This window comes from Mobula birostris, chromosome 12 (assembly GCF_030028105.1).
Source record: "Mobula birostris isolate sMobBir1 chromosome 12, sMobBir1.hap1, whole genome shotgun sequence".
Lineage (NCBI taxonomy): Eukaryota > Metazoa > Chordata > Chondrichthyes > Myliobatiformes > Myliobatidae > Mobula > Mobula birostris.
The window spans coordinates 70,068,437-70,094,751 of NC_092381.1; the positions used below are offsets into that span (position 1 = coordinate 70,068,437).

General features: G+C 40.7%; 1 protein-coding gene across 4 annotated transcripts in view; it reads left to right on the forward strand.

The window, feature by feature from the left end:
• The window catches only part of LOC140206354 (KN motif and ankyrin repeat domain-containing protein 4-like), a 111,749-nt gene extending 103,401 nt beyond the window's left edge, over positions 1–8,348 (forward strand). For all 4 annotated transcript variants that reach the window (XM_072274719.1, XM_072274718.1, XM_072274717.1 and 1 more), the window contains 2 exons: positions 1,814–2,014; positions 7,680–8,348. In XM_072274719.1, the coding sequence (XP_072130820.1) occupies positions 1,814–2,014; positions 7,680–7,781 (303 nt within the window). In that variant the 3' untranslated portion in view covers positions 7,782–8,348. The remainder of the gene's footprint in view (positions 1–1,813; positions 2,015–7,679) is intronic.
• The last annotated feature ends 17,967 nt before the right edge of the window (positions 8,349–26,315 follow it).

The window sequence follows — 26,315 nt, forward strand, 5'->3', positions numbered from 1 at the left end:
GCAATCCTACCCTCCAGGGAGGCTGATTTATAATAGGGTTAAGCATATGAGTCTGACGTACAAACCTTGTTAGAGATTCTTTTGGTTTTGTTTCAACCACTACATCTGCAGAAGTTTACAGAGTAGAACAAAGTAAAGTACAATATTCAGTCGTGATGAAAGGTAATTGACTTGAAACCTTAGCACTGCTGTTTGCTCCACTGATGCTGCCTGACCTGCTGAGTATTTCCTGCACCGTCTGTTTATGTGCAAGTAGTTTACAAGTTACGTCTTATAACTTTTTAGCTCCTACACAGTAGTGTAGTTTACAAGTTATGTCTTATAATTTTCTAGCTCCTACACAGTAATGTAGGCATCACACCTTATGGCTTCAGCGATATTTCCCAGGTGGCAGTGAATTTGCTACCAGAATTGTGACAATTCCTCTTTCATAAAGAATAATTATCCTGTTTCAAGGCTGGAAAATTAACTATTTCTGGCATCCTCTGTACAATCCTTTGCCAAGAGATAAGGTGTAACTTTATCTTGTAGCATGTAGCTAAATCTCTGTTTCTTACAAAGGGGATGCTGGGACTCAAACATGTGTGAAATCAGTCCCTGTGGTTTGTAGTCCCCATTTCCTTGACTTCTCGGTTTTAAATGTGCATGATTCATGCTAAATCTTGGGCCATGTGTCTGATGTTTCACACTTCAGAATCCCAAATCTCAGCTGCAGAAAGGTGTCGGTAGAGTGATAAGTAGCCCACAGGGAAGGAACAGGAATCAGGTGGAATTCCTTCACAGACTCACCCATATCTTTATCATACATCCAAGTAGGACTAGTAAAAGCCTGAAGGAATTTTCTTTCAACCTTTAAAATTTGGAAAAAGTCTTAAAAGTATCCAGCTGACAACATGTATTGAATTATCTTGTAACTTCTGAATGCTGCTCCTCAGTTGCACAAATCTTAAAACCAGTTAATCAGATTAGTTGGTTCACACTGAGCGTACGTTTACAGACTGTACCCACCAAGGGTCTATTGTTTCCCTCACGTCCTGAAGCAACTCTGTCACTGTCATTCTTTGACTTAAGGAAACTAAGTTTGTTGCTATGGTAAGCATGGGCTGCTGGCAAGTTGGGAACTCAGTAGAACTGGTAACAGTTACTGATGAGAAGAACTTCATCGTAAAGCTCTAGCTTTAGCTGTAAGATAAAAAAAAAACAGGAATATAGAAGTGACAGTTGTGAAAAAATGAGTTAGTCTATCAAACCTGCCCATACTCAGATCCTGCGTATTAACTAGTTTAGCTTCATTCCTTCCCCTCTTCTATTGCATAGTTTGTTGGGGTAGTTAGAAAAAATCTGGCAGAAATCCAGGCCAACAAGTAGTAAAGAACTCCGGAAAAGACAAAAGATTTAATAAATCCCTGACTGCCACTTCCCTCCTCATGCAAACCACAGCATCCTCAACTCCTTCTGCATACAAAAACTGCCCAGGAGACAAAGATGTGTCAGAATTCTTCTGATCATGATAGAGATTAAAATAAACTGGTCTGGTGCACTGATAAGAAAGTAACCTTGCATTCAGAGAATTGTATTAAATTGGCCATGTTAATGAAAGACTGTATTGCTGAGCAATTTATGTTACTCTCATTCCTGGGTAGGTGGATTTGGTTCCATGATTTACATTGTTGACCCAGGGTGAGACTGAATAGATTTGTCAAGGGATATTTGTCATCTGGCCTTAAGCACTAGTGTAGTGTAGCTATTCCAGTTCGTGCTCAAGATAAACCTTTTAAAAGTAATAACAACCGAATGTGATTTCTTTTTCCAGACAGGGCAGACAGCACTAATGCTGGCTGTCAGTTACGGAAGGACTGATATGGTCAAAGCTCTGCTGAACAATGCAGCCAATGTGAATGTCCAGGACATCGATGGGTCTACAGCCCTTATGTGTGCAAGCGAACATGGACACATCGAGATTGTTAAACTCCTTTTGGCTCAGCCCGAATGTAACTCAGAACTAACGGATAAAGTGAGTATAATTTTACATCATCTTGGACCTCACACTTTGCTTCTTTTCCAGATTTTCATCAATTGCTCATCCCTATCTACTCTATTTTCTGGTTGTTTCTCCTCGTCATTCATCAAGCTATGTTGGGGCAAACCCGCTCCATACTAGGAAGGGAGGGAGGCAAAAGAGGTGGGGGCTTGGAACTGTTGATCAGGGATAGTGTCACGGGTGCAGAAAAGGAGGAAGTCACAAAGGGGTTGTCTACAGTGTCTTTGTGAGTGGAAGTTAGGAATAAGGAGGGGTCAATAACCCTACTGGGTGTTTTTATAGACCACCCAATAGTGACAGGGACATCGAGGAGCAAATAGGGTGACAGATTCTGGAAAGGAGTAATAATAACAGTGTTGTCGTGGTGGGAGATTTTAATTTCCCAAATATTGATTGGCATCTCCCTAGAGTGAGGGCTTTAGATGGGGTGGAGTTTGTTAGGTGTGTTCAGGAAGGTTTCTTGACACAATATGCAGATAAGCCTACAAGAGGAGATGCTGTACTTGATCTGGTATTGGGAAATGTACCTGGTCTGGTGTCAGGTCTCTCAGGAGGAGAGCATTTTGGAGATAGTGATCACAATTCTAACTCATTTACTACAGCATTGGAGAGGGATAGGAACAGACAAGTTAGGGAAGCGTTTAATTGGAGTAAGGGGAACTATGAGGCTATCAGGCAGGAACTTGGAAAAGCATAAATTGGAAACAGATATTCTTAGGGAAACGTACCGAAGAAAGGTGGCAAATGTTCAGGGGATATTTGCGTGGGGTTCTGGGTAGGTACATTCCAATGAGACATGGAAAGGATGGTAGGGTACAAGATCCATGGTGCACAAAGGCTGTTGTAAATCTAGTCAAGAAGAAAAGAAGAGCTTACAAAAGTTTCAAAAAACTAGGTAATGATTTGAATCTAGAATATTATAAGGCTAGAAGGAAGGAGCTTAAGAATGAAATTAGGAAATTCAGAAGGGACCATGAGAAGGCCTTGGCGGACAGGATCAAGGAAAACCCCAAGGCATTCTACAAGTATATGAAGAGCAAGAGGATAAGAGCAAGAGGATAAGACATGAGAGAATGAGAGTCAAATGTGACAGTGGAAAAGTGTGTATGGAACCGCAGGAAATAGCGGAGGTACTTAATAAATACTTTGCTTCAGTATTCACTATGGAAAAGGATCTTAATGATTGTAGGAACACACATCAAAATTGCTGGTGAACGCAGCAGGCCAGGCAGCATCTATAGGAAGAGGTGCAGTTGACGTTTCAGGCCGAGACCCTTCGTCAGGACTCCTGACAAAGGGTCTCGGCCTGAAACGTCGACTGCACCTCTTCCTACAGATGCTGCCTGGCCTGCTGCGTTCACCAGTAACTTTGATGTGTGTTGATTGAATTTCCAGCATCTGCAGAATTCCTGTTGTTTAATGATTGTACGGATGACTTGCAGTGTACCGAAAAGCTTTGAGAATGTAGATATTAAGAAAAAGGATGTGCTGGAGCTTTTGGAAAGCATTAAGTTGGATAAGTCACCGGGACTGGACGGGATGTACCCCAGGCTACTGTGGGAAGTGAGAGAGGAGATTGCTGAACCTTTGGGGATGATCTTTGCATCATCAATGGGGATGGAAGAGCTTCCGGAGGATAAGGTTGTGGATGTTGTTCCTTTATTCAAGAAAGGGAGTAGAGATAGCCCAGGAAATTATAGGCCAGTGAGTCTTACTTCAGTGGTTGGTAAGTTGATGGAGAAGATCCTGAGAGGCAAGATTTATGAATATTTGGAGAGGCATAGTATGATTAGGAGTAGTCAGCATGGCTTTTGTCAAAGGCAGGACATGCCTTACGAGCCTGATTGAATTTGTTGAGGATGTGACTAAACACACTGATGAAGGAAGAGCAGTAGATGTAGTGTATATGGATTTCAGCAAGGCATTTGATAAGGTACCCCATGCAAGACTTATTGAGAAAGTAAGGAGGCATGGGATCCAAGGGGACATTGCTTTGTGGATCCAGAATTGGCTTGCCCACAGAAGGCAAAGAGTGGTTGTAGACAGGTCATATTCTGCATGGAGGCTGGTGACCAGTGGTGTGTCTCAGGGATCTGTTCTGGGACCCCTACGTTTTGTGATTTTTATAAATTACATGGATGAGGAAGTGGAGGGATGGGTTAGTAAATTTGATGACACAAAGGTGGGGGTTGTTGTGGATAGTGTGGGGGGCTGTCAAAGGTTACAAGGGGACATTGATAGGATGCAAAACTGGGCTGAGAAGTGGAAGATGAAGTTCAACCCAGATAAGTGTGAGGTGGTTCATTTTGGCAGGTCAAATATGATGGCGGAATATAGCATTAATGGTAAGACACTTGGCAGTGTGGAGGATCAGAGGGATCTTGGGGTCTGAGTCCATAGGACACTCAAAGCTGCTATGCAGGTTGACTCTGTGGTTAAGAAGGCATACAGTGCATTGGCCTTCATCAATCATGTGATTGAGTTTAAGAGCTGAGAGGTAACGTTGCAGCTATATGCGACCCTGGTCAGACCCCACCTGGAGTACTGTGCTCAATTCTGGTCGCCTCACTATAGGAAGGATGTGGAAACCATAGAAAGGGTGCAGAGGAGATCTACAAGGATGTTGCCTGGATTGGGGAGCATGCCTTATGAGAATAGGTGGAGTGAACTCGGCCTTTTCTCCTTGGAGCGACGGAGGATGAGAGGTGACTTGATAGAGGTGTATAAGATAATGAGGGACATTAATCGTGTGGATAGTCAGAGGCTTTTCCCCAGGGCTGAAATGGCTAGCACAAGAGGGCATAGTTTTAAGGTGCTTGGAAGTAGGTACAGAGGAGATGTCAGGGGTAAGTTTTTTACGCAAAGAGTGGTGAGTGCATGGAATGGGCTGACAGCGGCGGAGGCGGAGGTGGAAACAATAGGGTCTTTTAAGAGACTCCTGGATGGGTACATAGAGCTTAGAAAAATAGAGGGCTATGGGTAAGCCTAGGTCGTGCTAAGGTAGGGACATGTTCAGCACAGCTTTGTGGGCTGAAGGGCCTGTATTGTGCTGTAGGTTTTCTATGTTTCTATACTCACAACATTTCACTTTTATTAGTGATGGTGCCAAAGTCATACAGCACAAAACAGGACCTTTAGCCCACTGAGATGGCAGCAACCATCAAGAACACACTGATCCTGTACTTTTTATATTTTGCACGTAATGTTTGAGCAAGTGGATTTGTGTACTCGAACATTATATATAGAATATAAAGATTTTACCCTTAAGAAGCTCAAATAAAGTGTGTGTTTTTGGAACTTTCTGCAAAACTTTATTCCAACTTGGGGTGATTACATTAAAGGAACACTGTATAACTAATAAGAGCTTCTGCCTGGCAGATCCTGCCACCTGGGCTCAATCCTGACCTCTGGTGCTGTTTGCATGGAATTTGGCTACCCTCATATGAAGTGGGTACTCTGGTTGCCTCCCACATCCTAAAGACGTGCAGATTGATAGGTTAATTTGCTACTGAACTTTACCCCTAGTCCGTAGGTGAGTAGTAGAATTGGGAGAATTGATGGAAATGTGGGAAGAGTAGAATGAAAATTGTGTAAATGAGTGGACTTGGCGGGCTGAAAGGCTTATTTTCTTCTGATGTGATTCTATAACAATAATTATTCTTTGTCGTTTTGATAATGGATATACAGGACAATTAAAATACAGCAGATGCTGCTCTGTGTGTGTGTGTTCCATGAAAGCTGTCTGCCCTGTTTCCAATATTTAAACTATTCCAAGAGTTTCAGTTTCCACTATCATGCAACCGTAACTCAACAAGTCTGTAGATTCTCACCTGCAGTACTCCACAAAGTTATTTCCTACAACCAACTCCATATAGGTTAGAGTTCTTCAGGCACATTATTACACACTTTCACTAAATGTGGTTCTTTGATGGTAATGTTCTCTTGTCACTCCAAATGTCCCAGTGCTCGAATGCAAGACAGTCTGCTCCTGAGGTAAAGACTTGGGGTGCTGCCTTCCACCATTAACTAGTTCATTGCTAGGACATCGCACCTATATGATGCATGTCCTGATCTCAAACAAGCATTAGTCAAGCATTATCAGCAGAATGCTGTTGATAACATCAACCAGGCACAACGCACCGTCCTCCCCATTTCTTCACTCCAAACAGACTTGTTCTTCTGTCATCAGCAATGCCCATTTCTCTGCTCTGGAGGTGTTTACCTGCCTTTTTGTTTCATCCCTTTTCCTGTCCTGGGTCCCTGGTGAATCAGTAACTTATTTGTATTTCTTCCAATGTGGCAGACTGCATTCTATACTCGTGCTGTAGTCTCTTCTGCATTCAGGAAACCAAAGGCTTTACCACTAGCCTCACAAGGGTAACACAGAACTTCTGGTGCTCCAGTCTTTGCTTCTCTATCTCATCCCCATCATGCTCTCACCCCTCAGCCAGCTTATCTAAGTCACAGAAGTGACTTCACTTCAAAGTGCATACTTAAGATTCTGTGGACCCTGAAGAGCACTCTTCAACAATTTTTTCCCATTGCCTGTTTCCACACCTGTCATAGTCGAGGCATGCAGCCCCTGATTATCTACAACATGACACAATCTGGTCGCTTCAAAAAGGCCACAGGAACATATGGTGTGGGATCTTTGGAATGCTGGTAAATGAATTGTGAGTCGAAAGTTTGAGTTGAATGACGTTACTGAGGCAAACTGAGAGAAGCTTTACTGTGCTTAGGTACATTGACCTGAGAGTACTTGATAATGCCTGAAACAGAAACATATTCTGTTGCCATTCTCAACTTGATTAGTACAGAAAGTCACCATAAGCACAGTTCACATATCGTTCACATTTTGGTATACTTGCTAGAGACTTTTGAATGCATTAAATAGATCTTTGTTGAATAAAGATGATTAGTAGTTTTTTAAAGTGACTTTATTGTTCGTGAATCTAAATTAGATGCAATAATTTATAATGTTCTAATGTAACATGTTAATTGCCACTGAAAGATTATTCCAGGGGAGAATTGTTATGATTGTTACCAGCTGTCTAAACTAATTATAGGGATTATTGCAAGCATCTCTGTTAATTCTGAGATGGCTGTCAGTGCCATACAATGGGACTCTGATAACGTTCCCAGGATTGAGGAGGAGCCTAGTACCATCTGCCTCATCCTTTGCTGTGGCGCCTGCAGACCTGTTTTGTCACACCCTGTGACCAAACCAGGATTATTCCCTTTTTTCTTTGAAAAACAAACTGCCCAGAGAGGCAAATAAAGGCATTGAGAAAGAAGATCTTAATTTTTATGAATCAAAATGGAAGGATTATATTAAGTATGAATTAAACTATGTATTAAAAGCACTGGTCCCTTAGTTGTATTTTTTTCTTCCTTCGGGAATAAGCTTCAGCATCACTTAATAATTGGCTGCTACAGTTTGATTTGAAGGCATGAACTTCACACGTAGGGCGAGTGGTAGGTGAGGAAATGAACCTGTTCTCTGTGTTGTGACATTTCTAAGAGCAGCACTGGAGCGTAATGCTGGCAGGGACTTTGACCTTTGACAAAATGCTAGATGATTTACTTACCACATGTTCAGTGTTTCATACCCTGCTTGTCTCTCTCATTTTCCCAACAGAACGGCAGCACTGCTGTGAACATTGCTCTGCAAGCTGGTCAGAAGGATATCACTGAGCTGTTGAGCATCCACAGGAATAGAGATATCTCTTCCACTCTTTGATTTGCATTCGCTGCCGCTTCCTTAATTACTTCACAATCAGGATAAAAAACAGTAATGACACTTATTAACAGCTAGACACTGCTTCCTCACGGCTACAAATCACTCACTGGAGAAGTCTTTCAGCCCTTCGAATTATGCAAGTTATCCTGGTATTGAGAATCACGCCTTAGCTTGTCCTCAGAGATCACGTATTCAGAAGTTGTTAGTGCTATAGAAAGATACTGTCAAAAAGTGTACCTGACTGACTCTTGCAGACACTAAATCCTGAAGCTGTTTTATGCAATATTTCTGTAACGCTGCTTCACAGAGAAAGGACATTAATTCTGAAGTGCATGTATGTTACAAGTTAATGCTGTACCTTTCAGTGCCATTATAGTGGAGAACCTTATAAAGAAAATTTGCATATCAGATTATGCAAATCCCATTCATCTCAATTCTGATAAAATTAATTGAGTACAGCTGTCACTGTAGGACAAAAAAATCTTCTGCTTTAAGATTGATATACTTGCAATATCTTCAGATTCATGTCCATGACAAAACATGATAGGAAAAGCAACACACACAAAATGCTGGAGGAACTCAGCAGGCCAGGCAGCATCTATGGAAAAGAGTACAGTCGGCGTTTCAGGCTGAGAGAAGTCCTGCTGAAGGGTCTCGGCCCAAAACATTGATTGTACTCTTCTCCATGGGTGCTGCCTGGCCTGCTGAGTTCCTCCTGCATTTTGTGTGTGTTGCTTGGATTTCCAGCATCTGCAGATTTTCTCTTGTTTATGATAAGAAAAGTGACCGTGGTTGTGAACTTACTGCCATTAGCCTAGAATAAGCTGGTTTTGACAGTAACTACAGTGTTATGCTATTTTGGGCTTTGTTGGCTTTGCCTGAGATTAATCTTGTTAATATTGCAGTAGTATTATAAAAAGTCAGAGTCCTGATGCACTATTTAACACCAGCTAACACTGAGTCTTAAATATATTACCGTCACTGTTTGTAACAATGGTAAGAAATAATGAAGTTGTTGATTACCTTCTGTAGAATACCCTAAATTTGCATGGCTAGATCTTGAGTCAGCAATTAGGTGTAGCAACCATCATATTGATTTTTAACCTTTCATAATCTGTTACATATTACAAATGATGGAAATGACATTACTGATCAAACAACTTCATTAAATCATTAAATGATATTTTCAGCTATCAAAAGCGATTGTTTTCAATCATAGGAGACTTTAAGTTGGTCATTAATTCTCCACATGTAGGCCTCACTGACAGCTTTGCTCCCTCCCTTTTTGTTTTCCCCTTATTGACTCATTCTCTTTCTTTCTCTCAATACTTCAAAGCATTGTTTCGGTACCATCTTGCTAAAGAAATATCAAATCTGTGCTTTGGTCACCTGATTGGGGGCCATGTAGACTCTATTATCCATGTTGATTACGAATTGTTTAGGAATCAAAACTTAATCCAAATCCTTGGGTCAGGTCTGATCCAGATTTCCTGTGTTCAGGTGGGCTGATTTCTTCCATCAACCATCCCTGATGGAAGTTCGAGATGGCAAAGCCTAACAAAGAGAACCAAGGCTTTAATTCCCAGTAAACAGGCTAATATTTGTCCTGAAATAACATCACAGAAACAGATTTTCTAATTGTTACTTGTATGTGGGATTTTCCTGTGTGCAAATTGCTACATTTTCTCTGTTCTGACAACAAAGCTTCAAAAATTATCTCATTGGGACCTTCTGAGGTTATAAAATGATCTTTGGCTTTCTATTTAATGCAGTTCATATCACCACTTAATCAAATCCAAAATAATGAAGGTACAGCTCAGATCTTGGAAATCATGAAATATAATTAAGGGAGAGTGACTAAAAATATTCAGTCCAGGAATATAAAAATACTCAGTTGGATATGGTACTGTAGCGGTTTGAACAACACTTTAGAGAGCCAGCTGTATATTCAACGGGAGTTCAATCCTCACCACTGTCTGTAACGAGTTTGTAAATTTTCCCCAGGACTGCGTGGGTTCCTCTAGTTTCATCCCACATTCCAAACATGTACGGTTAAGGGTAGTGAGCATGCTATGCTGGCAGAGGTGTCGTGGCAACACTTGCAGGCTGCCCAGAACATTCCTTGCTGATTTAACTTGACACAAATGATGCATTTTATTGCATGTTTCGATGTACATGTGATGAATAAAGCTAATCCTTAGATCTTTAATCTTTAAAGTATCTAAATGCAGATTTGCATTGCTCCCTTAATGTAGCCACAATATTTCCATGCATTTTGATAATCGGTTGATACCATTCCCCGTCTGAGAGCAATAGCCTTATTTTGAGTCTAAATAAAATTTCAAGAATTTTTGATAACACACACACAAAATGTTGGAGGAACTCAGCAGTTCAGGTGGCATTATGGAAAGGAATGAAGATTTGACATTTCGGGCCAAGACCCTTCATCAGGATTGGAAAGGAAGAGGGGAGAAGTCAGAATAACAAGGTCAGGGGAGGAGAAGTTGTCTATTTAATATTTCAATTACATTTGAGTAATATTATAAAAATCTTATTTAAATAAGTTTAAGTAAGCATTCTTTGTTTATTGAAATTGAAATATCTTTATTGTCATTGCATAGTACAATTTGTCATGCACCAATACAGCGAAAATGAGTTTGCAACTCTCATACTCAATGCTATAAAACAACAAATAAAATAAATAACCAATAAATAAAATCGTAACCAGCCAGTACAAGTAATGTCCAGCAATACAAAAGCACAGCTCAGATGCATGACAGCCATAAAACCAGTATTGAAGTAGCAATATAACAAATTTATGGATGATGCTTGATCGATTGGTTCAGAGCAATTATAGCTCTGGGGGATAAAGCTATGTTTCAGTCTGGAAGTGCGGGCATAGAAAACCTTATAACGTCTGCCAGATGGAAGAAGTTCAAACAGATGATTGCATGGGTGTGTATTGTCCTTACAGATGCTTGTAGCTTTCCTTAAGCAGCGAGAGCTGTAGGTGTCCTCCAGGGCTGGGAGGTGTATCCCAATGATCTTCTGTGCGCTAGAGACGACCCGCTGAAGTGCTTTCCTATCAGCTGCTGTACAGTGATGCAGTATGTTAAGATGCTCTCTATGGTGCAGCGGTAAAAGGTCACCAGCATCTGTTCAGGTGGACCAATTTTCTTCAGCGTCCTGAAGAAAAGCAAGCGTTGCTGTGCTTTAACTATTGTAGTGGTGTTAGTGGACCATGTAAGGTCTTCTGAGATATGTATACTCAGAAACCTGAAACTGGACACTCTCTCCACTATGTCTCCGTTAATGTAGACTAGAGCGTACTCGTCATCCCGTGACTTTCCAAAATTGATAATTAGCTCCTTAGTCTTGTCTGTATTCAGAGACAGGTTGTCTTCTGAGCACCAGCTCACTAAGTTCTGTACCTCCACTCTGTACACTGATTCGTCTCTGTTGGAGATCAACGCGATCACTTTTGTGTCGTCTGCGAATTTGACGAATTTGGTGTTAAATGCAGGTACACAGTCGTAAGTGGAGTAGTAAACAATTCATTGTGAGTTATATGTAAGAGTAAGTGAATGGCATCACATCTTACATGTGTGCCTAACTTAAAGTAAAAATGAAACTAAGACCTGTTCTCCTGGGCTTCCATTTTTTCTTGTGATTAGTTTTTATTTTGTGGAGTTATGAAACATAACAGTGGCAATGAAGAAGTTAAAAATGAGCCTAAGTTTTTTAAAAAAGTGCAGCGAGAAACAGCCGAGTTAAAAAAAATAGCACAGCACATGTTTCTTTTGAAGGGACAGACACGGGCAGGTTCTTTTTTAAATGCAGAAAACAGACAAACTCATAGGAGACTAGTGTTGAAATTGCAGGGGCCCTGGCAGAAATATTTAAAATGTTGCTGTCTACGGGTGAGGTGCCAGAGGATTGGAGAGTGGCTCATGTTGTTCCATTGTTCAAAAAAGGATCGAAAAGTAATCCGGGAAATTATAGGCTGGTAAGTTTAACGTTGGCAGTAGGTAAGTTATTGGAGGGAGTACTAAGAGACAGAATCTACAAGCATTTGGATAGACAGGGACTTATTAGGGAGAGTCAACATGGCTTTGTGCGTGGTAGGTCATGTTTGACCAATCTATTGGAGTTTTTCGAGGAGGTTACCAGGAAAGAGGATGAAGGGAAGGCAGTGGATATTGTCTACATGGACTTCAGTAAGGCCTTTGACAAGGTCCCGCATGGGAGGTTAGTTAGAAAAATTCAGTCACCAGGTATACATGGAGAGGTGGTAAATTGGATTAGACATTGGCTCAATGGAAGAAGCCAAAGAGTGGTAGTAGAGAATTGCTTCTCCGAGTGGAGGCCTGTGACTAGTGGTATGCGACAGGGATCAGTGCTGGGTCCATTGTTATTTGTCATCTATATCAATGATCTGGATGATAATGTGGTAAATTAGATCAGCAAATTTGCTGATGATACAAAGATTGGAGGTGTAGTAGACAGTGAGGAAGGTTTTCAGAGCCTGCAGCGGGACTTGGACTAGCTGGAAAAATGGGCTGAAAAATGGCAGATGGAGTTTAATACAGACAAGTGTGAGGTATTGCATGTTGGAAGGACAAACCAACATAGAACATACAGGGTTAATGGTAAGGCACTGAGGAGTGCAGTAGAACAGAGGGATCTGGGAATACAGATACAAAATTCCCTAAAAGTGGCATCACAGGTAGATAGGGTCGTAAAGAGAGCTTTTGATACATTGGTCTTTATTAATCAAAGTATTGAGTATAAGAGCTGGAATGTTATGATGAGGTTGTATAAGGCATTGGTGAGGCCAAATCTGGAGTATTTTGTTCAGTTTTGGTCACCAAATTACAGGAAGGATATTAATAAGGTTGAAAGAGTGCAGAGAAGGTTTACAAGGATGTTGTCAGGACTTGAGAAACTCAGTTACAGAGAAAGGTTGAATAGGTTAGGACTTTATTCCCTGGAGCGTAGAAGAATGAGGGGAGATTTGATAGAGGTATATAAAATTATGATGGGTATAGATAGAGTGAATGCAAGCAGGCTTTTTCCACGGAGGCAAGGGGAGAGAAAAAGCAGAGGACATGGGTTAAGGGTGAGGGGGGAAAAGTTTAAAGGGAACATTGGGGGGGGCTTCTTCACACAGAGTGGTGGGAGTATGGAATGTGCTGCCAGATGAGGTGGTAAATGCAGGTTCTTTTTTAACATTTAAGAATAAATTGGACAGATACATGGATGGGAGGTGTATGGAGGGATATGGTTCATGTGCAGGTCAGTGGGACTAGGCAGAAAATGGTTTGGCACAGCCAAGAAGGGCCAAAAGGCCTGTTTCTGTGCTGTAGTTTCTATGGTTTCTACGGTATAAACAGTGAACATCAGGTGATAATAATCCTAAAAAATGCAGGAGAAGGCTGGCTACATTGGAAAAGTTGATGTTTTTAATTACTCAACAGGTAATGATATATTTTATATGGAACGGATTGAGCAATATTTTAAAGCAAATGGAATAGCCAATGAGAAACAAGTGCCAGCTTTGCTGCATGTGTTGTATTTAAAGGCATACAGTTTGCTTCAAAATTTATCTGCTCCAACCAAACTAGCAAAAATGAGCTTTGCTGATATTGTGAAAGTAATGCAGGAACATTACAAGAAAGCATTCAAAAACGACTTCTCACTGAAGTACAATTTATTTATAAGAGCAGTTGAAATAGCTGTATCAATGGAAACGGCAGATGGGCGCAATTGAGTTACACGTTCTTAAACTCAGTTGCAGAATCTAAACAGAAACTGGCCTGGCTGAACAAATTGTGTTACCCATTGTTGTAGGGGCTCATGTACACCAGATCAATGCAGATTTAAATTCTAAACTTGCAGAAAATGCAATACAGTAGGACACAAACAAAGGGCATCTCAGGCAGACAAAAATAAATGGACTGCACTGGGAAGAGAAAAAAGATAAAAAGGCAAGTTGCAGTTTCAGAATGAGCACTAATCTCCAGTCTGTTGATGGAAAATCTGATGATGATGATAGCAACACAGGATTGGGTAGCCTTCAGCTTGTAATGTACAAACTAACAATAGACAAGCAATTTGGCTTACCCCAGAAGTGAATGACAAATTAATTAAATGAAATTGGACACCGGTTTGACAGTTTCAATCATTCCATAAAATGAGTTTGAATAGCATTTCAAAGATACTGAATTGAAACATACAAATATCCAACTAAGAATTTATACTGGAAAAAAGATAACATCTGTGGTAATGACATTTGTAAGACTGAAATACAACAACCAATAAGCCACATTGGACTTGAATGTGGTAAAAACAGGAGAGGCAGCATTTTGGGGTCATGATTGTCTGAGACAACTGCAACTCAATTGGAGATCCATCCACCACATCCCCTGCAAAAGAGTCAACTGAAGGCAAATTAAGAAAGGTACTGGATGATGCCTCAGCAATGTTCAAGGATGGCATTGGAAAACTCAAACATATCAAGGGTAAAATGGTGTTAAATGAAAATGCCATACCTAGGTTTTACAAAGGCCCTCTTTCTTATATCATCCATGATGACGTAGCCAGTAAGCTAGATCACATGGAGTCTGAAGGAATTCTTTTCAAGGTTGATTAGAGCCCATGAGCCAGTGGTTCCAGTAGCAAAGAAGAATGGGCCTGTCAGGATCTGTGGTGATTTTAAAGTCACCTTCAACCCAATACTGAAAGTAGATTTATCTCTCTGCCCAGGACGGTGAACATCTGTACAATCCTTTGTGGAGGAAAATACTTTAGCAAAGTAAACTTAGTGAAAGCCTACCTGCAGATAGAGATGGAAGAAGAGCCTGACGTGTTTCTCACCATAAACACTCACGAAGTGCTTCATTGCTATAATAGGCTTCTATTGGCCCCTGCGCACTTGCAGAAAGCCAGAGACCAGGTGTTGCAAGGCTGACCAGGCATTCAGTGTCACCTGGACGACATCATTGTTACCAGTGAAGATGATGAGGAACATCTCTGAAATCGGGAGACACTGTTAAAAAGATTAGAAGTTTATGGGCTCAGGGCATGCACAACAGGTGTGAGTTCTTTAAACCAAGCACTACTTACTGTGGTTACACTACTGACGCACCAGGTGCTGAGGAAATTCAAGAGGGTGGCAGAGGACCCAAGACCAAAAGATGTGTCATAGTTCCAGTCCTTTTTAGGATTTGTCAGTTATTGTAACAGGTTCCTGTGAAATCTGGCTTCCGTGCTCCACCCCTTAAACTCATTACTACAGATCAGGAAGCAATGACAATGGATAAAGCAGTCCGAGGTGGCTTTCCAAAAGGCAAAGGATATAGTGGCATCAGCACTGTACTCACACATTATGATCCACACATCCAGAAGAAAGTTATTCACAAACAACAGGAATTCTGCAGATGCTGGAAATTCAAGCAACACACATCAAATTTGCTGGTGAACGCAGCAGGCCAGGCAACATCTCTAGGAAGAGGAGCAGTCGACGTTTCAGGCCGAGACCCTTCGTCAGGACTAACTGAAGGAAGAGTGAGTAAGGGATTTGAAAGTTGGAGGGGGAGGGGGAGGGGGAGAACCAAAATGATAGGAGAAGACAGGAGGGGGAGGGATGGAGCCAAGAGCTGGACAGGTGATTGGCAAAAGGGGATATGAGAGGATCATGGGACAGGAGGTCCAGGAAGAAAGACGGGGGGGGGGGGACCCAGAGGATGGGCAAGAGGTATATTCAGAGGGACAGAGGGAGAAAAAGGAGAGTGAGAGAAAGAATGTGTGCATAAAAATAAGTAACAGATGGGGTACGAGGGGGAGGTGGGGCCTAGCGGAAGTTAGAGAAGTCGATGTTCATGCCATCAGGTTGGAGGCTACCCAGACGGAATACAAGGTGTTGTTCCTCCAACCTGAGTGTGGCTTCATCTTTACAGTAGAGGAGGCCGTGGATAGACATGTCAGAATGGGAATGGGATGTGGAATTAAAATGTGTGGCCACTGGGAGATCCTGTTTTCTCTGGTGGACAGAGCGTAGATGTTCAGCAAAGCGGTCTCCCAGTCTGCGTCGGGTCTCGCCAATATATAAAAGGCCACATCGGGAGCACCGGACGCAGTATATCACCCCAGTCAACTCACAGGTGAAGTGTTGCCTCACCTGGAAGGACTGTTTGGGGCCCTGAATGGTGGTAAGGGAGGAAGTGTAAGGGCATGTGTAGCACTTGTTCCGCTTACATGGATAAGTGCCAGGAGGGAGATCAGTGGGGAGGGATGGGGGGGACGAATGGACAAGGGAGTTGCGTAGGGAGCGATCCCTGCGGAATGCAGAGAGAGGGGGGCAGGGAAAGATGTGCTTAGTGGTGGGATCCCGTTGGAGGTGGCGGAAGTTACGGAGAATAATATGTTGGACCCGGAGGCTGGTGGGGTGGTAGGTGAGGACCAGGGGAACCCTATTCCTAGTGGGGTGGTGGGAGGATGGAGTGAGAGCAGATGTATGTGAAATGGGGGAGATGCGTTTAAGAGCAGAGTTGATAGTGGAGGAAGGGAAGCTCCTTTCTTTAAAATATGAAGACATCTCCCTCGTCCTAGAATGAAAAGCCTCATCCTGAGAGCAGATGCGGCGGAGACGGAGGAATTGCGAGAAGGGGATGGCGTTTTTACAAGAGACAGGGTGAGAAGAGGAATAGTCCAGATAGCTGTGAGAGTCAGTAGGCTTATAGTAGACATCAATGGATAAGCTGTCAACAGAGACAGAGACAGAAAGATCTAGAAAGGGGAGGGAGGTGTCGGAAATGGACCAGGTAAACTTGGGGGCAGGGTGAAAGTTGGAAGTTTCAAAAGGAGAAAGTTATTCAGATTTGCCAGAATCACTTCCTGCAGTTCCGGAGTCAACTCCTAAAACCACCACAGAGGAGGCCCCAGATCCTGAGATTGTTTGACAGCCACAAGTCTCACTGCCAAGGAGAGTGACCTCCTTGTCAGGAAAGACATTATCCCACAAGAGCAAGAAAGCCTTCATAACGATTAAATCTTCAGACCTGAATGGGTCAATTTAAAATTTACTATGCTGTGAAATTGTGTATATTACTTATATAGTGTAGAGTATATAATTTTGTATTGAGTTTATTACTATAAACCAAAGATTTAGAAACTCAGTGACTCAATGCAAAACATATCCAGGTGCAGACTGTAATAGTGACCATAACCCAGTACTATGTCATGTAAAAGTAAAACTTAAAAAACTAAAGAAGCAAAAACCTGAACAATCCCTTGACTACTTGCAATTAATTAAAGAAAACTTAAGACAAAAATTTATAATTGAAGTAAGGAATAGATTTCAAAGTCTAGAAAAAGAATGTTGAAGATGATAGCAATCATGTAGAAATGAACTTTAACTCTCTAAAGGATGCTTTAGTAGAATCAGCAAAGTCAGTGATTCCTAAAAAAGAAAAAAGTACAAAGAATAAATGAATGACAGATGAAGTCAAAAATCTAATGGAAGAAAGGAGACAGAAAAAAGCAAATCCTATAGGATATAAGTCCTTAGATAAAAAATTTAAAAGCTTATGTCAAAAAGCCAAAGAAGAATGGTTAAAACAGGAATGTGAGCAACTAGAAAGAATCCCTATTACTGATCCAAAAAGGTTACATCACCAAATCAAGAATATCACCGGTAAAAAGCTCCCCTGTTCTTCAGGTGGATGTTTGAAAGCAAAGGACGGTACCATTATCATGGAAAACAATGAGATTATGAACAGATGGACTGAGTATATACAGGAATTGTTTGAAGATGATCGAGGAGAAAAACCAGAAATTAAGAAAAACATTGAAAATCCAAGTATTTTAAAATCTGAAGTTCGTAATGCAATAAATAAGATGAAGAAAGGAAAGGCAGCAGGTCCTGATGAATTAGTAATAGAACAAATTATCACCCTTGAAGATTGTGGAATTGAAAAACTCACTGATTTAATCAATGAATTTTATGAGACTGGAATAATACCAGAAGAGATGAAAAAATTCAATATTTATCACTCTTCCTAAGAAACCTGGAGCAATAGAATGTGAATTACATAGGACCATAAGTTTAATGAGTTATATCACCAAGAGCTTAAAGTAAGATACAAGCTGAAATGGGTTAAGAACAACATGGTTTTGTGAAAGACAAAGGTACAAGAAACACAATATTGATGTTAAGGATACTATCAGGATGAGCTATTCAAGTGCAAAAAGATTTGTTTGTATGTTTTATCGACTACACAAAAGCATTTGATAAAGTGAAACACAATAAGTTATTTGAAATATTACAGAAACCTCAAGATTTAGATTCAATAGACCTCCGCCTAATCAGAAATCTGTACTGGGAACAAAGTGCCGCTGTAAAAATAGGTGGAGAAGTGAGTCAAGGGTGTATTTTCCCCCCTGATTTATTTCATGTGTACAGTGAAACAATATTACAAAAAATAAAAGACATCTTGGGAGTCAAAGTTGGCGGTGAAAACATCAATAATTTCAGATATGCAGATGACACTGTGTTAATTGCAAGTACGGAGGAAGAACTACAAAACTTAATTGATATAATTGTTGAAGAAAATGCAAAAATGGGTCTATCTATCAATTGCAAAAAGACAGAATGTATGGTGATATCCAAAAAGAAGGAGAATCCTATCTGCAGGCTGAGAATAATCGGGGAAGGCATAAAACAAGTACAGAATATTTGCTACTTAGGAAGCTGGGTGACATCAGATGGCAGGTGCAACTTGGACATCAAAAGAAGAATAGGGATGGCAAAAGACACCTTTATGAGAATGACGAGTATACTGACCAATATTAAACTAGGCATGACAACTCGCCTCAGAGTACTGAAATTTTACATTTATCCAGTTATGTTATATGGCTCAGAATATTGGACAGTATCTAGTAACATGAGGAAATGAATTGAAGCAGCAGAGATGTGGTTTTTGAGGAGGATGCAAAGAATATCATGGATGAAACGAATATCTAATGATGATGTCATGAACAGAGCAAACAAAAAGAGAAATAATGCATGAGATCATGAAAAGGCAAATGTAACTTCATTGGACATGTGATTAGGAAAGAGGAGTTAGAATGGACGGTAATTATGGGAAAGATTGAAGGGAAGAAAGCAAGAGGAAGACAAAGACAAATGATGATGGAGACAGCAGCCAGAGAACTGGAAATGAATACCAATGAATTGATCCACTTGAACCGAAACAGGAGTGTGTGGGCCATGGCAGCCAAAGCTCAAACTGGGCACGGCACCTGATGATGATTGAGCTGGGATTTATAGCTAAGAAGAGAGGAGTGTTATGTGTTTAATATTGCGGTAAAATTTGAGTAATATTGTAAATATATTGTTTCAGTAAGCATTCTTTGTTTAAATAGTAACACACACAAAATGCTGAAGGAAATCAGCAGGCCAGGCAGCCTCAATGGAAAAGAGTAAATAGTCAATGTCTTAGACTTAGATCCTTCATCAGCACTTGTGAAGGGTCCCACTGAAGGGTCTCGGCCCGAAACGTCGACTGTTTACTCTTTTCCATAGATGCTGCCTGGCCCTCTGAGTTCCTCCAGTATTTTGTGTGTGTTTATTTGGATTTCCAGCATCAACAGATTTTCTCATCTTTACTTAAATAATGAATTACAGATTATATGTCATAGAATGTGAACAGCATATGTCATCACACTGCCATGCCATACATGTCTTCCTCGCTTAAAGTAAGACCCATCCTCCTGGGCTTCCGTCTTTTTCTTGCAGTTAGTTTTTATTTTCTGGAGTTCCAAAACGTAACAGAAGGAGTGCAAGCTGACGGTGATAGGTAAAGCCAGTTGAGGGGGAGGGGTTTGAGTGAGAAGCTGGGAGGTGATGGCTGGAAAAAGTAGAAAGCTGTAGAAGAAGGAATCTGATAGGAGAGGAAAGGAGACCACGGGAGAAAGGGAAGGAGGAGAGGCACCTGAGAGAGTTGAGAGGCAGGTGAGGAGAACAGAAAAGGTAAGAGGGGAGCGAGAATGGGAAACGGAAAAAGAGAGATTGGGGGAGGAGAGAAATTGCCGGAAGTTACAGAAGTCGGTGTTCATGCCATCAGATTGGAAGCAAGCCAGACGGAATATGAGGTGTTGCTCCTTCAACTTGACAGTGGCAATAGAGAAGGCCATGAAGCGATGTGTCAGAGTGGGAGGCTGATTGGTCCTTTATCTCTTTCATCAATCAACTTCCCAGGGCTTTACTTCACCCCCTTCCCCTCTCCCGGTTTCACCTATCACCTACCACCTTGTACTTCTTCCTCCTCTCCCCCACCTTCTTACTCCGACTTCTTCTCTTCCTTTCCAGTCCTGATGAAGGTTCTCAGCCTGAAACGTTAACTGTTTATTCTTTCCCGTAGATGTTGCCTGGCCTGCTGAACTCCTCCAGAATTTTGTGTGTATTACTTCGGGTTTCCAGCATCTGAAAATTTTCTTGTGCTTGTGATATCAGAATGGGAATAGGGATTGGATTTAAAATGGTTGGCAACTGGGAAATTCTGTTTGTTTCGGACTGAGCAAAGGTGTGCCTGTATTCCTCCCCTCCCCTCTCCTTTTTCTACCCTCTTCCTTTCCAGGCCTGATGAAGGATCTTGGCTGGAGACATTCCTTCCCACAGATGCTGCCTAACCTGGTGAGCTGCTGCAGTATTTTGTGTATACTACTTTGGATGTCCAGCATCTGCAGAATCTCGTGTTCAAAAAATTTTAGCAATGGGAAGTAACTGATCTAACAATTACATTTTGTTTAGATTTCATCCGCACATAATTACTTTCTCAGTACATTATCCCTAACATCTACTTATACTGAGGAAATCAAGCATTTACTGACCACAAATTTATGTTCATTAAAATCAGAAATTCATGTATAACATATCCATAGTTTCTGAATATGCAGGACCAGCGGGCCACATTTCTGCTAGAACTTCATATACCTGTATATAAAATCAGCTCACATAATTACGGAAACCCATCGTTGCCTTCTGAGCCCATTTATGCATCAGACTTAAACAGCCTTCCTTGGTAGACAGCAGTTGCTTTGAGCAAAAAAAAATCCCTGTCTTTCCCCATTACTTGTAAATGTCTCAGTGTGAATTTGAGTTCCTTCATTACAGTGAATTATTTTCTCAATCCTGCTTTATAATCCTTTTCTTCAATTTGATTTCTCCTATTCCAGATGAAAAGTAAAGATTGTAAAAGGTAACTTATTAAAATAAATGTCTTCTGCTTCAGTATAAATGTCAGTGAATCCTAAAGTCAATTCAAAGAAATGTTTCTTGAAATGCGATGCTGAGAGCACAATGGCAAATTCAATAGTATTTGGAAACGTTTCCTCATTTGTTGCAAACACACAATGGAAATGATGTAAAGTGTACTCATGCACATCACTCACACAACTAACACACAGCTCTACATCTGCTTCTCCCGCAGGTATTTGTTACTGAAGCATTTTCACTTTAATAGGAGATGACTAAAGCTTTTGACTGGCAGGTGATATTTGTATTGTAATTAAGAATGATTGATTTCTTTTTCAATCTGTTCACTACTCTGCTTATCACTAAAAATCTTTAAAATGTTTTAATGTAACTGAACTGTTTTTCTTTTCATTCAAATTGCCTGAGTTGACAACAAAAGGAAAACAATATAAAATAAATGTTAGTTGCTACTTAGAAATATGAGACTTTCTAAGGTGTGTACTATTTCTGTAAGATGGCAAATCATTTCAGGTTGTCTTCAAGACAGGTTCTGGCCAATTATAACAATTTTGCTCTCTGCTTGTTAATCCCATTCCATGGATACATGCAAACTTGGGAATACAGTTTGCAAATGTCAGCTGCGCCTCTGTGGGATGATCATGTTGCCTATTAGCCAAAATGGATTTTGTTTGTTAAGTCATAGATTTTGGAACAAAGCCGTTTATCCCTTTGGTCCTGGCAATTTTAAAGAGCAACTAATTGGAAGATCTTTCAAACCGTACAATTAGTCCCACACATCTCTGCTTTTCCATAGCTTTGCAAATAGTCCTTGAGTAAAATTATATTCTGAGCGTTGCCATTGAGTATCTGAGCTATCAGATAGTAAATCCCACATCACTATATGCAGTCCAAAAATGTTCTCCGTGTTTTTCCTATGGATCAATTGCTAAACATTAACTATTGTATTAAAATATCTAATTTAATCAGAATTTCCAAATCACCTTAGTCTCTTCAGATGGTTGTATGGGTTTGCTTTACTATGTCTCCAAACACTTAAATGATTATCATTGTTGATAAACCTGTTAAAAGTGGGCACTAATTGGAGACCTAGAGCACATTTTGTGTCCAGACCTTGAAAAAATAAATTTGTTTAGTATCTGTCATTGACACTTGTTCTTCAAGTACTGATACTTTTTCAAAGAAGCCACCTTTCATTGATATCATCTGAAACTAAATTAATTAAGCAGTGTTTTAATTTCAATAAAGTAGAAACTGTTCTAATTTAATTTATAATGTTAATTTAAAGAGGCAGGCTATCCCTCAACCTATATAATAACCTATCCCTCTACGTCAGCAAGACGAAGGAATTGGTAGTTGACTTCAGAAGGAGTAGTGGACCGCATGACCCAACTTACATCGGTGGTGCTCAAGTGGAACAGGTCAAAAGCCTTAAGTTCCTTGGGGTCAATATCACAAATGACCTGACTTGGTCCAACCAAGAAGAGTCCACTGCCAAGAAGGCCCACCAGTGCCTTTACTTCCTGAGAAAACTAAAGAAATTTGGCCTGTCCCCTAAAACCCTCACTAATTTTTATAGATGCACCATAGAAAGCATTCTTCTAGTGTGCATCACAACCTGGTATGGAAGTTGTCCTGTCCAAGACCGGAAGAAGCTGCAGAAGATCGTGAACATGGCGCAGCACATCACACAAACCAAACTTCCGACCTTGGACTCACTTCACACCGCACGCTGTCGGAGCAGTGCTGCCAGGATAATCAAGGACACGACCCACCCAGTCAACACACTTTTCATCCCTCTTCCCTCCGGGAGTAGGCTCAGGAGCTTGAAGACTCGTACGGCCAGATTTGGGAACAGCTTCTTTCCAACTGTGATAAGACTGCTGTACAGATCCTGACCCGGATCTGGGCTGAACCCTCCAAATACCTGGACCTGCCTCCCGGTTTTTTTGCACTACCTTATTTTCCATTTTTCTATTTTCTATTTATGATTTATAATTTAAATTTTTAATATTTACTATCGATTTGTAATCCAGGGAGCGGGAAGCACAGAATCAAATATCGCTGTGATGATTGTACATTCTAGTATCAATTGTTTGGCGACAATAAAGTATAAAGTATATATTGCCATTGTATACACCAATGTTTGTTAATACAGTAATCATATCCATGTAGTGAAATGAAATCTAAACAACCCTAATGGTATTAAGATTAATATTTTTTAAACAGACTGACTGTCCTTCTCTTGTCTTGGTATTCTCCTTCAGTCCAACAACCCTTGCATGCCCCCACTCTAGAAATATTTCTCCACTAAGTGTATTCTGATTCAGTCCTTTACCATCAGCAGCTTTGCCTTCAGGTCTTCCTCTCTTTCATCATCTTTTCTCCTTTAAATGTTCTTTATAGTTCACTATAACCAAGCAACTTCCTTGATATATCGTCATTCGATATTGTTTGCTTATAGCCCTGAGAAACATCCGGGGACGTTTTCCAAAGTTATGCATTGTTCTGTGATCTAAGTGTCATACTGAATAATGGTCAATTGTCTGAGCCAATGGGATACGTATTTTTAGTAAACATGCCATTTATTTTTGAATATTCCCACCAGAATTGTGGATATAAATACTGGATCCACAATGCATATGTATTCCAAGTTCGAACAGCCATTCTTCATGCATCTTAGTTTATTCTGGTCCACTCCGATCCAGTCCTCATCTAACATCCAGCAGGGATCACATCCTCCAAGACCCAGGATGAATTAACTTCACTATGTAAAAGGTCTACAACCTAACTAAAAGACAAAGGATGGCCATATTAACTTTGGATCTTCCAGTTTGTGTGGTTCAACTAATTATCACCCTTTCCAAATCAGCCCTGAGAGCTGATCTTGCTAGGACAACAGTAGGAGCATACCTCCTGACTTGAGAAGGAAAATGAGTCTGCTGCCAATTATTTTCCAATGAGTTGCATGCAACTACTCAAGTGGAGATCATGTGAACACAGGAAAAATTGAGGGTGGAAAAGACAGGATGTCAACAACAGGTCTTTCTGGACAATGGAAGGCACCACTTTATCTCATTGTGTGTCACGTATCTCTTGGTCTTTTTTACCGAAACAAATTAATTAACAGGACGATAGCCAACAAATAGTCAAATGAGCATTTAGACCTTGTACATTACAACCCCGCTCAGTACCTCCTGAGACACAGACGTTGTTAAGATTCAGTGTGTGTGTTTCCACTACTGTCAGAGGGTGAAGGAAATAGGCAGACCTATGTTTGTTATTATATTAATTATTTTATTGCAATGCTTTAGTTAAATTCATCATTTGAATCATATCCCCTGCTGACTTGGTGAACAAAGAGCAATGTAATTTGTGCAAATGATTGTTTCCTCTTCATGAGCTCTGAGGTGCCACAGCAAATGTCAAAGGGAAGTGTTATGATAAATACTCAAATGAATTGCTGCATGTTGCAAAATGACTTGCTGTCTAAGTTGTTAAGCTGCACTTAGGAAGATAGAATAATGCTTTTGTAGAAATGTATTCAGTAGAGTTAGGAGCTTATTTCCAGAGAATGAGAGTTCTTATGAGGTTTCAGTTTACAATCTACCCATCGAGCATATGAGGGCATGGTGCTAGATAATTACAGGCAATATTCAGGTTGCTCCAGTGTAAGGCTTCCCATGCCTGCATCCGAAATCTAACTTTTAATTCATCCTCGTGCCTGGTTTACATAAGCACAATCTCCCTCTTTCCCCAAGCCAGCAGCCTCAGTGTTTCTGAAATAGGTTGTCAGTGATTAAATGGACGCATTCCTGGGAAACATTTGTCAAGCTAAATTTTGGTGTAAATTAAAATTTTGGGGTGAAATGCACTATGGAAATTCCTGGCATGAAATCCTATTTGTGGAGAGTGATGCGCTTTTTGTGATGTAAAGAATATTTTCTTTGACAACTTACAATGACCAATTAACTTACAATGACTAATTAACTTACAATGACCAATTAACTTACTCACCATAGGAAGGATGTGGAAGCATTGGAAAGGGTACGGAGGAGATTTACCAGGATGCTGCCTGGTTTAGAGAGAATGCATTATGATCAGAGATTAAGGGAGCTAGGGCTTTACTCTTTGGAGAGAAGGAGGATGAGAGGAGACATGATAGAGGTGTACAAGATAATAAGAGGAATAGATAGAGTGGATAGTCAGCGCCTCTTCCCCTGGGCACCACTGCTCAATACAAGAGGACATGGCTTTAAAGTAAGGGGTGGGAAGTTCAAGGGGGATATTAGAGGAAGGTCTTTTACTCAGAGAGTGGTTGGTGCGTGGAATACACTGCCTGAGTCAGTGGTGGAGGCAGATACACTAGTGAAGTTTAAGAGACTACTAGACAGGTATATGGAGGAATTTAAGGTGGGGGCTTATATGGGAGGCAGGGTATGAGGGTCGGCACAACATTGTGGGCCAAAGAGCCTGTACTGTGCTGTACTATTCTATGTTCTAAGAAGATGTACGCCAAAAGTCAATGATGTGCTAACAAACTTTTGTAAATTAAGCTTTTTGAAGTTGAAGAATACATGTACAGATAACTTTAAATGATTTATTTGTTTGTTTATTTGTTGAGATACAGCACGGAATGGGCCCTTCCAGCCCTCTGAGCCGTACCGCTCTGCAACCCCAATTTAACCCTAGCCTAATCACGGGACAACTTACAATGACCAATTAACTTACAATGACTAATTAACTTACAATGACCAATTAACTTACTAACTGGTATGTCTTTGGACTGTGGGAGGAAACCAGAGCACCCAGAGGAAACTCACACGGTCACGGGGAGAGCATACAAACTCTTAAACTCAGCAGGAACAGATTTTAGACAAATCTACATTTGACTGATATTCCTACCTTTCTTCATCCTTTAGTACTGAGCATGGAATCCTGGGGTAGTTCCAATTGTACCAGCCACCTCGTGTAATTGATAATGCCTTATCTAATATTTTGATAACTTCTATATTGTACAGAGGCCACACCGTCAGTTGTACAGGTAATCTGAGGCTGTGAAAAGTACTATGTAAATGCTCATATTTCTTTCTGCTTTAGCTTGGTCAAGGTCCATATTTAAGTACAGAGGTGGGGTTACCTTACAATTGTAACAATCCAATTTATCCAAGCTGACCAAATTGTCCCTCCAGGCTTGACCCATTTGCCTGCATCTGGCCCATATCCCTCTAAACCAGGATTCCCAACCTCCATTATGCCAC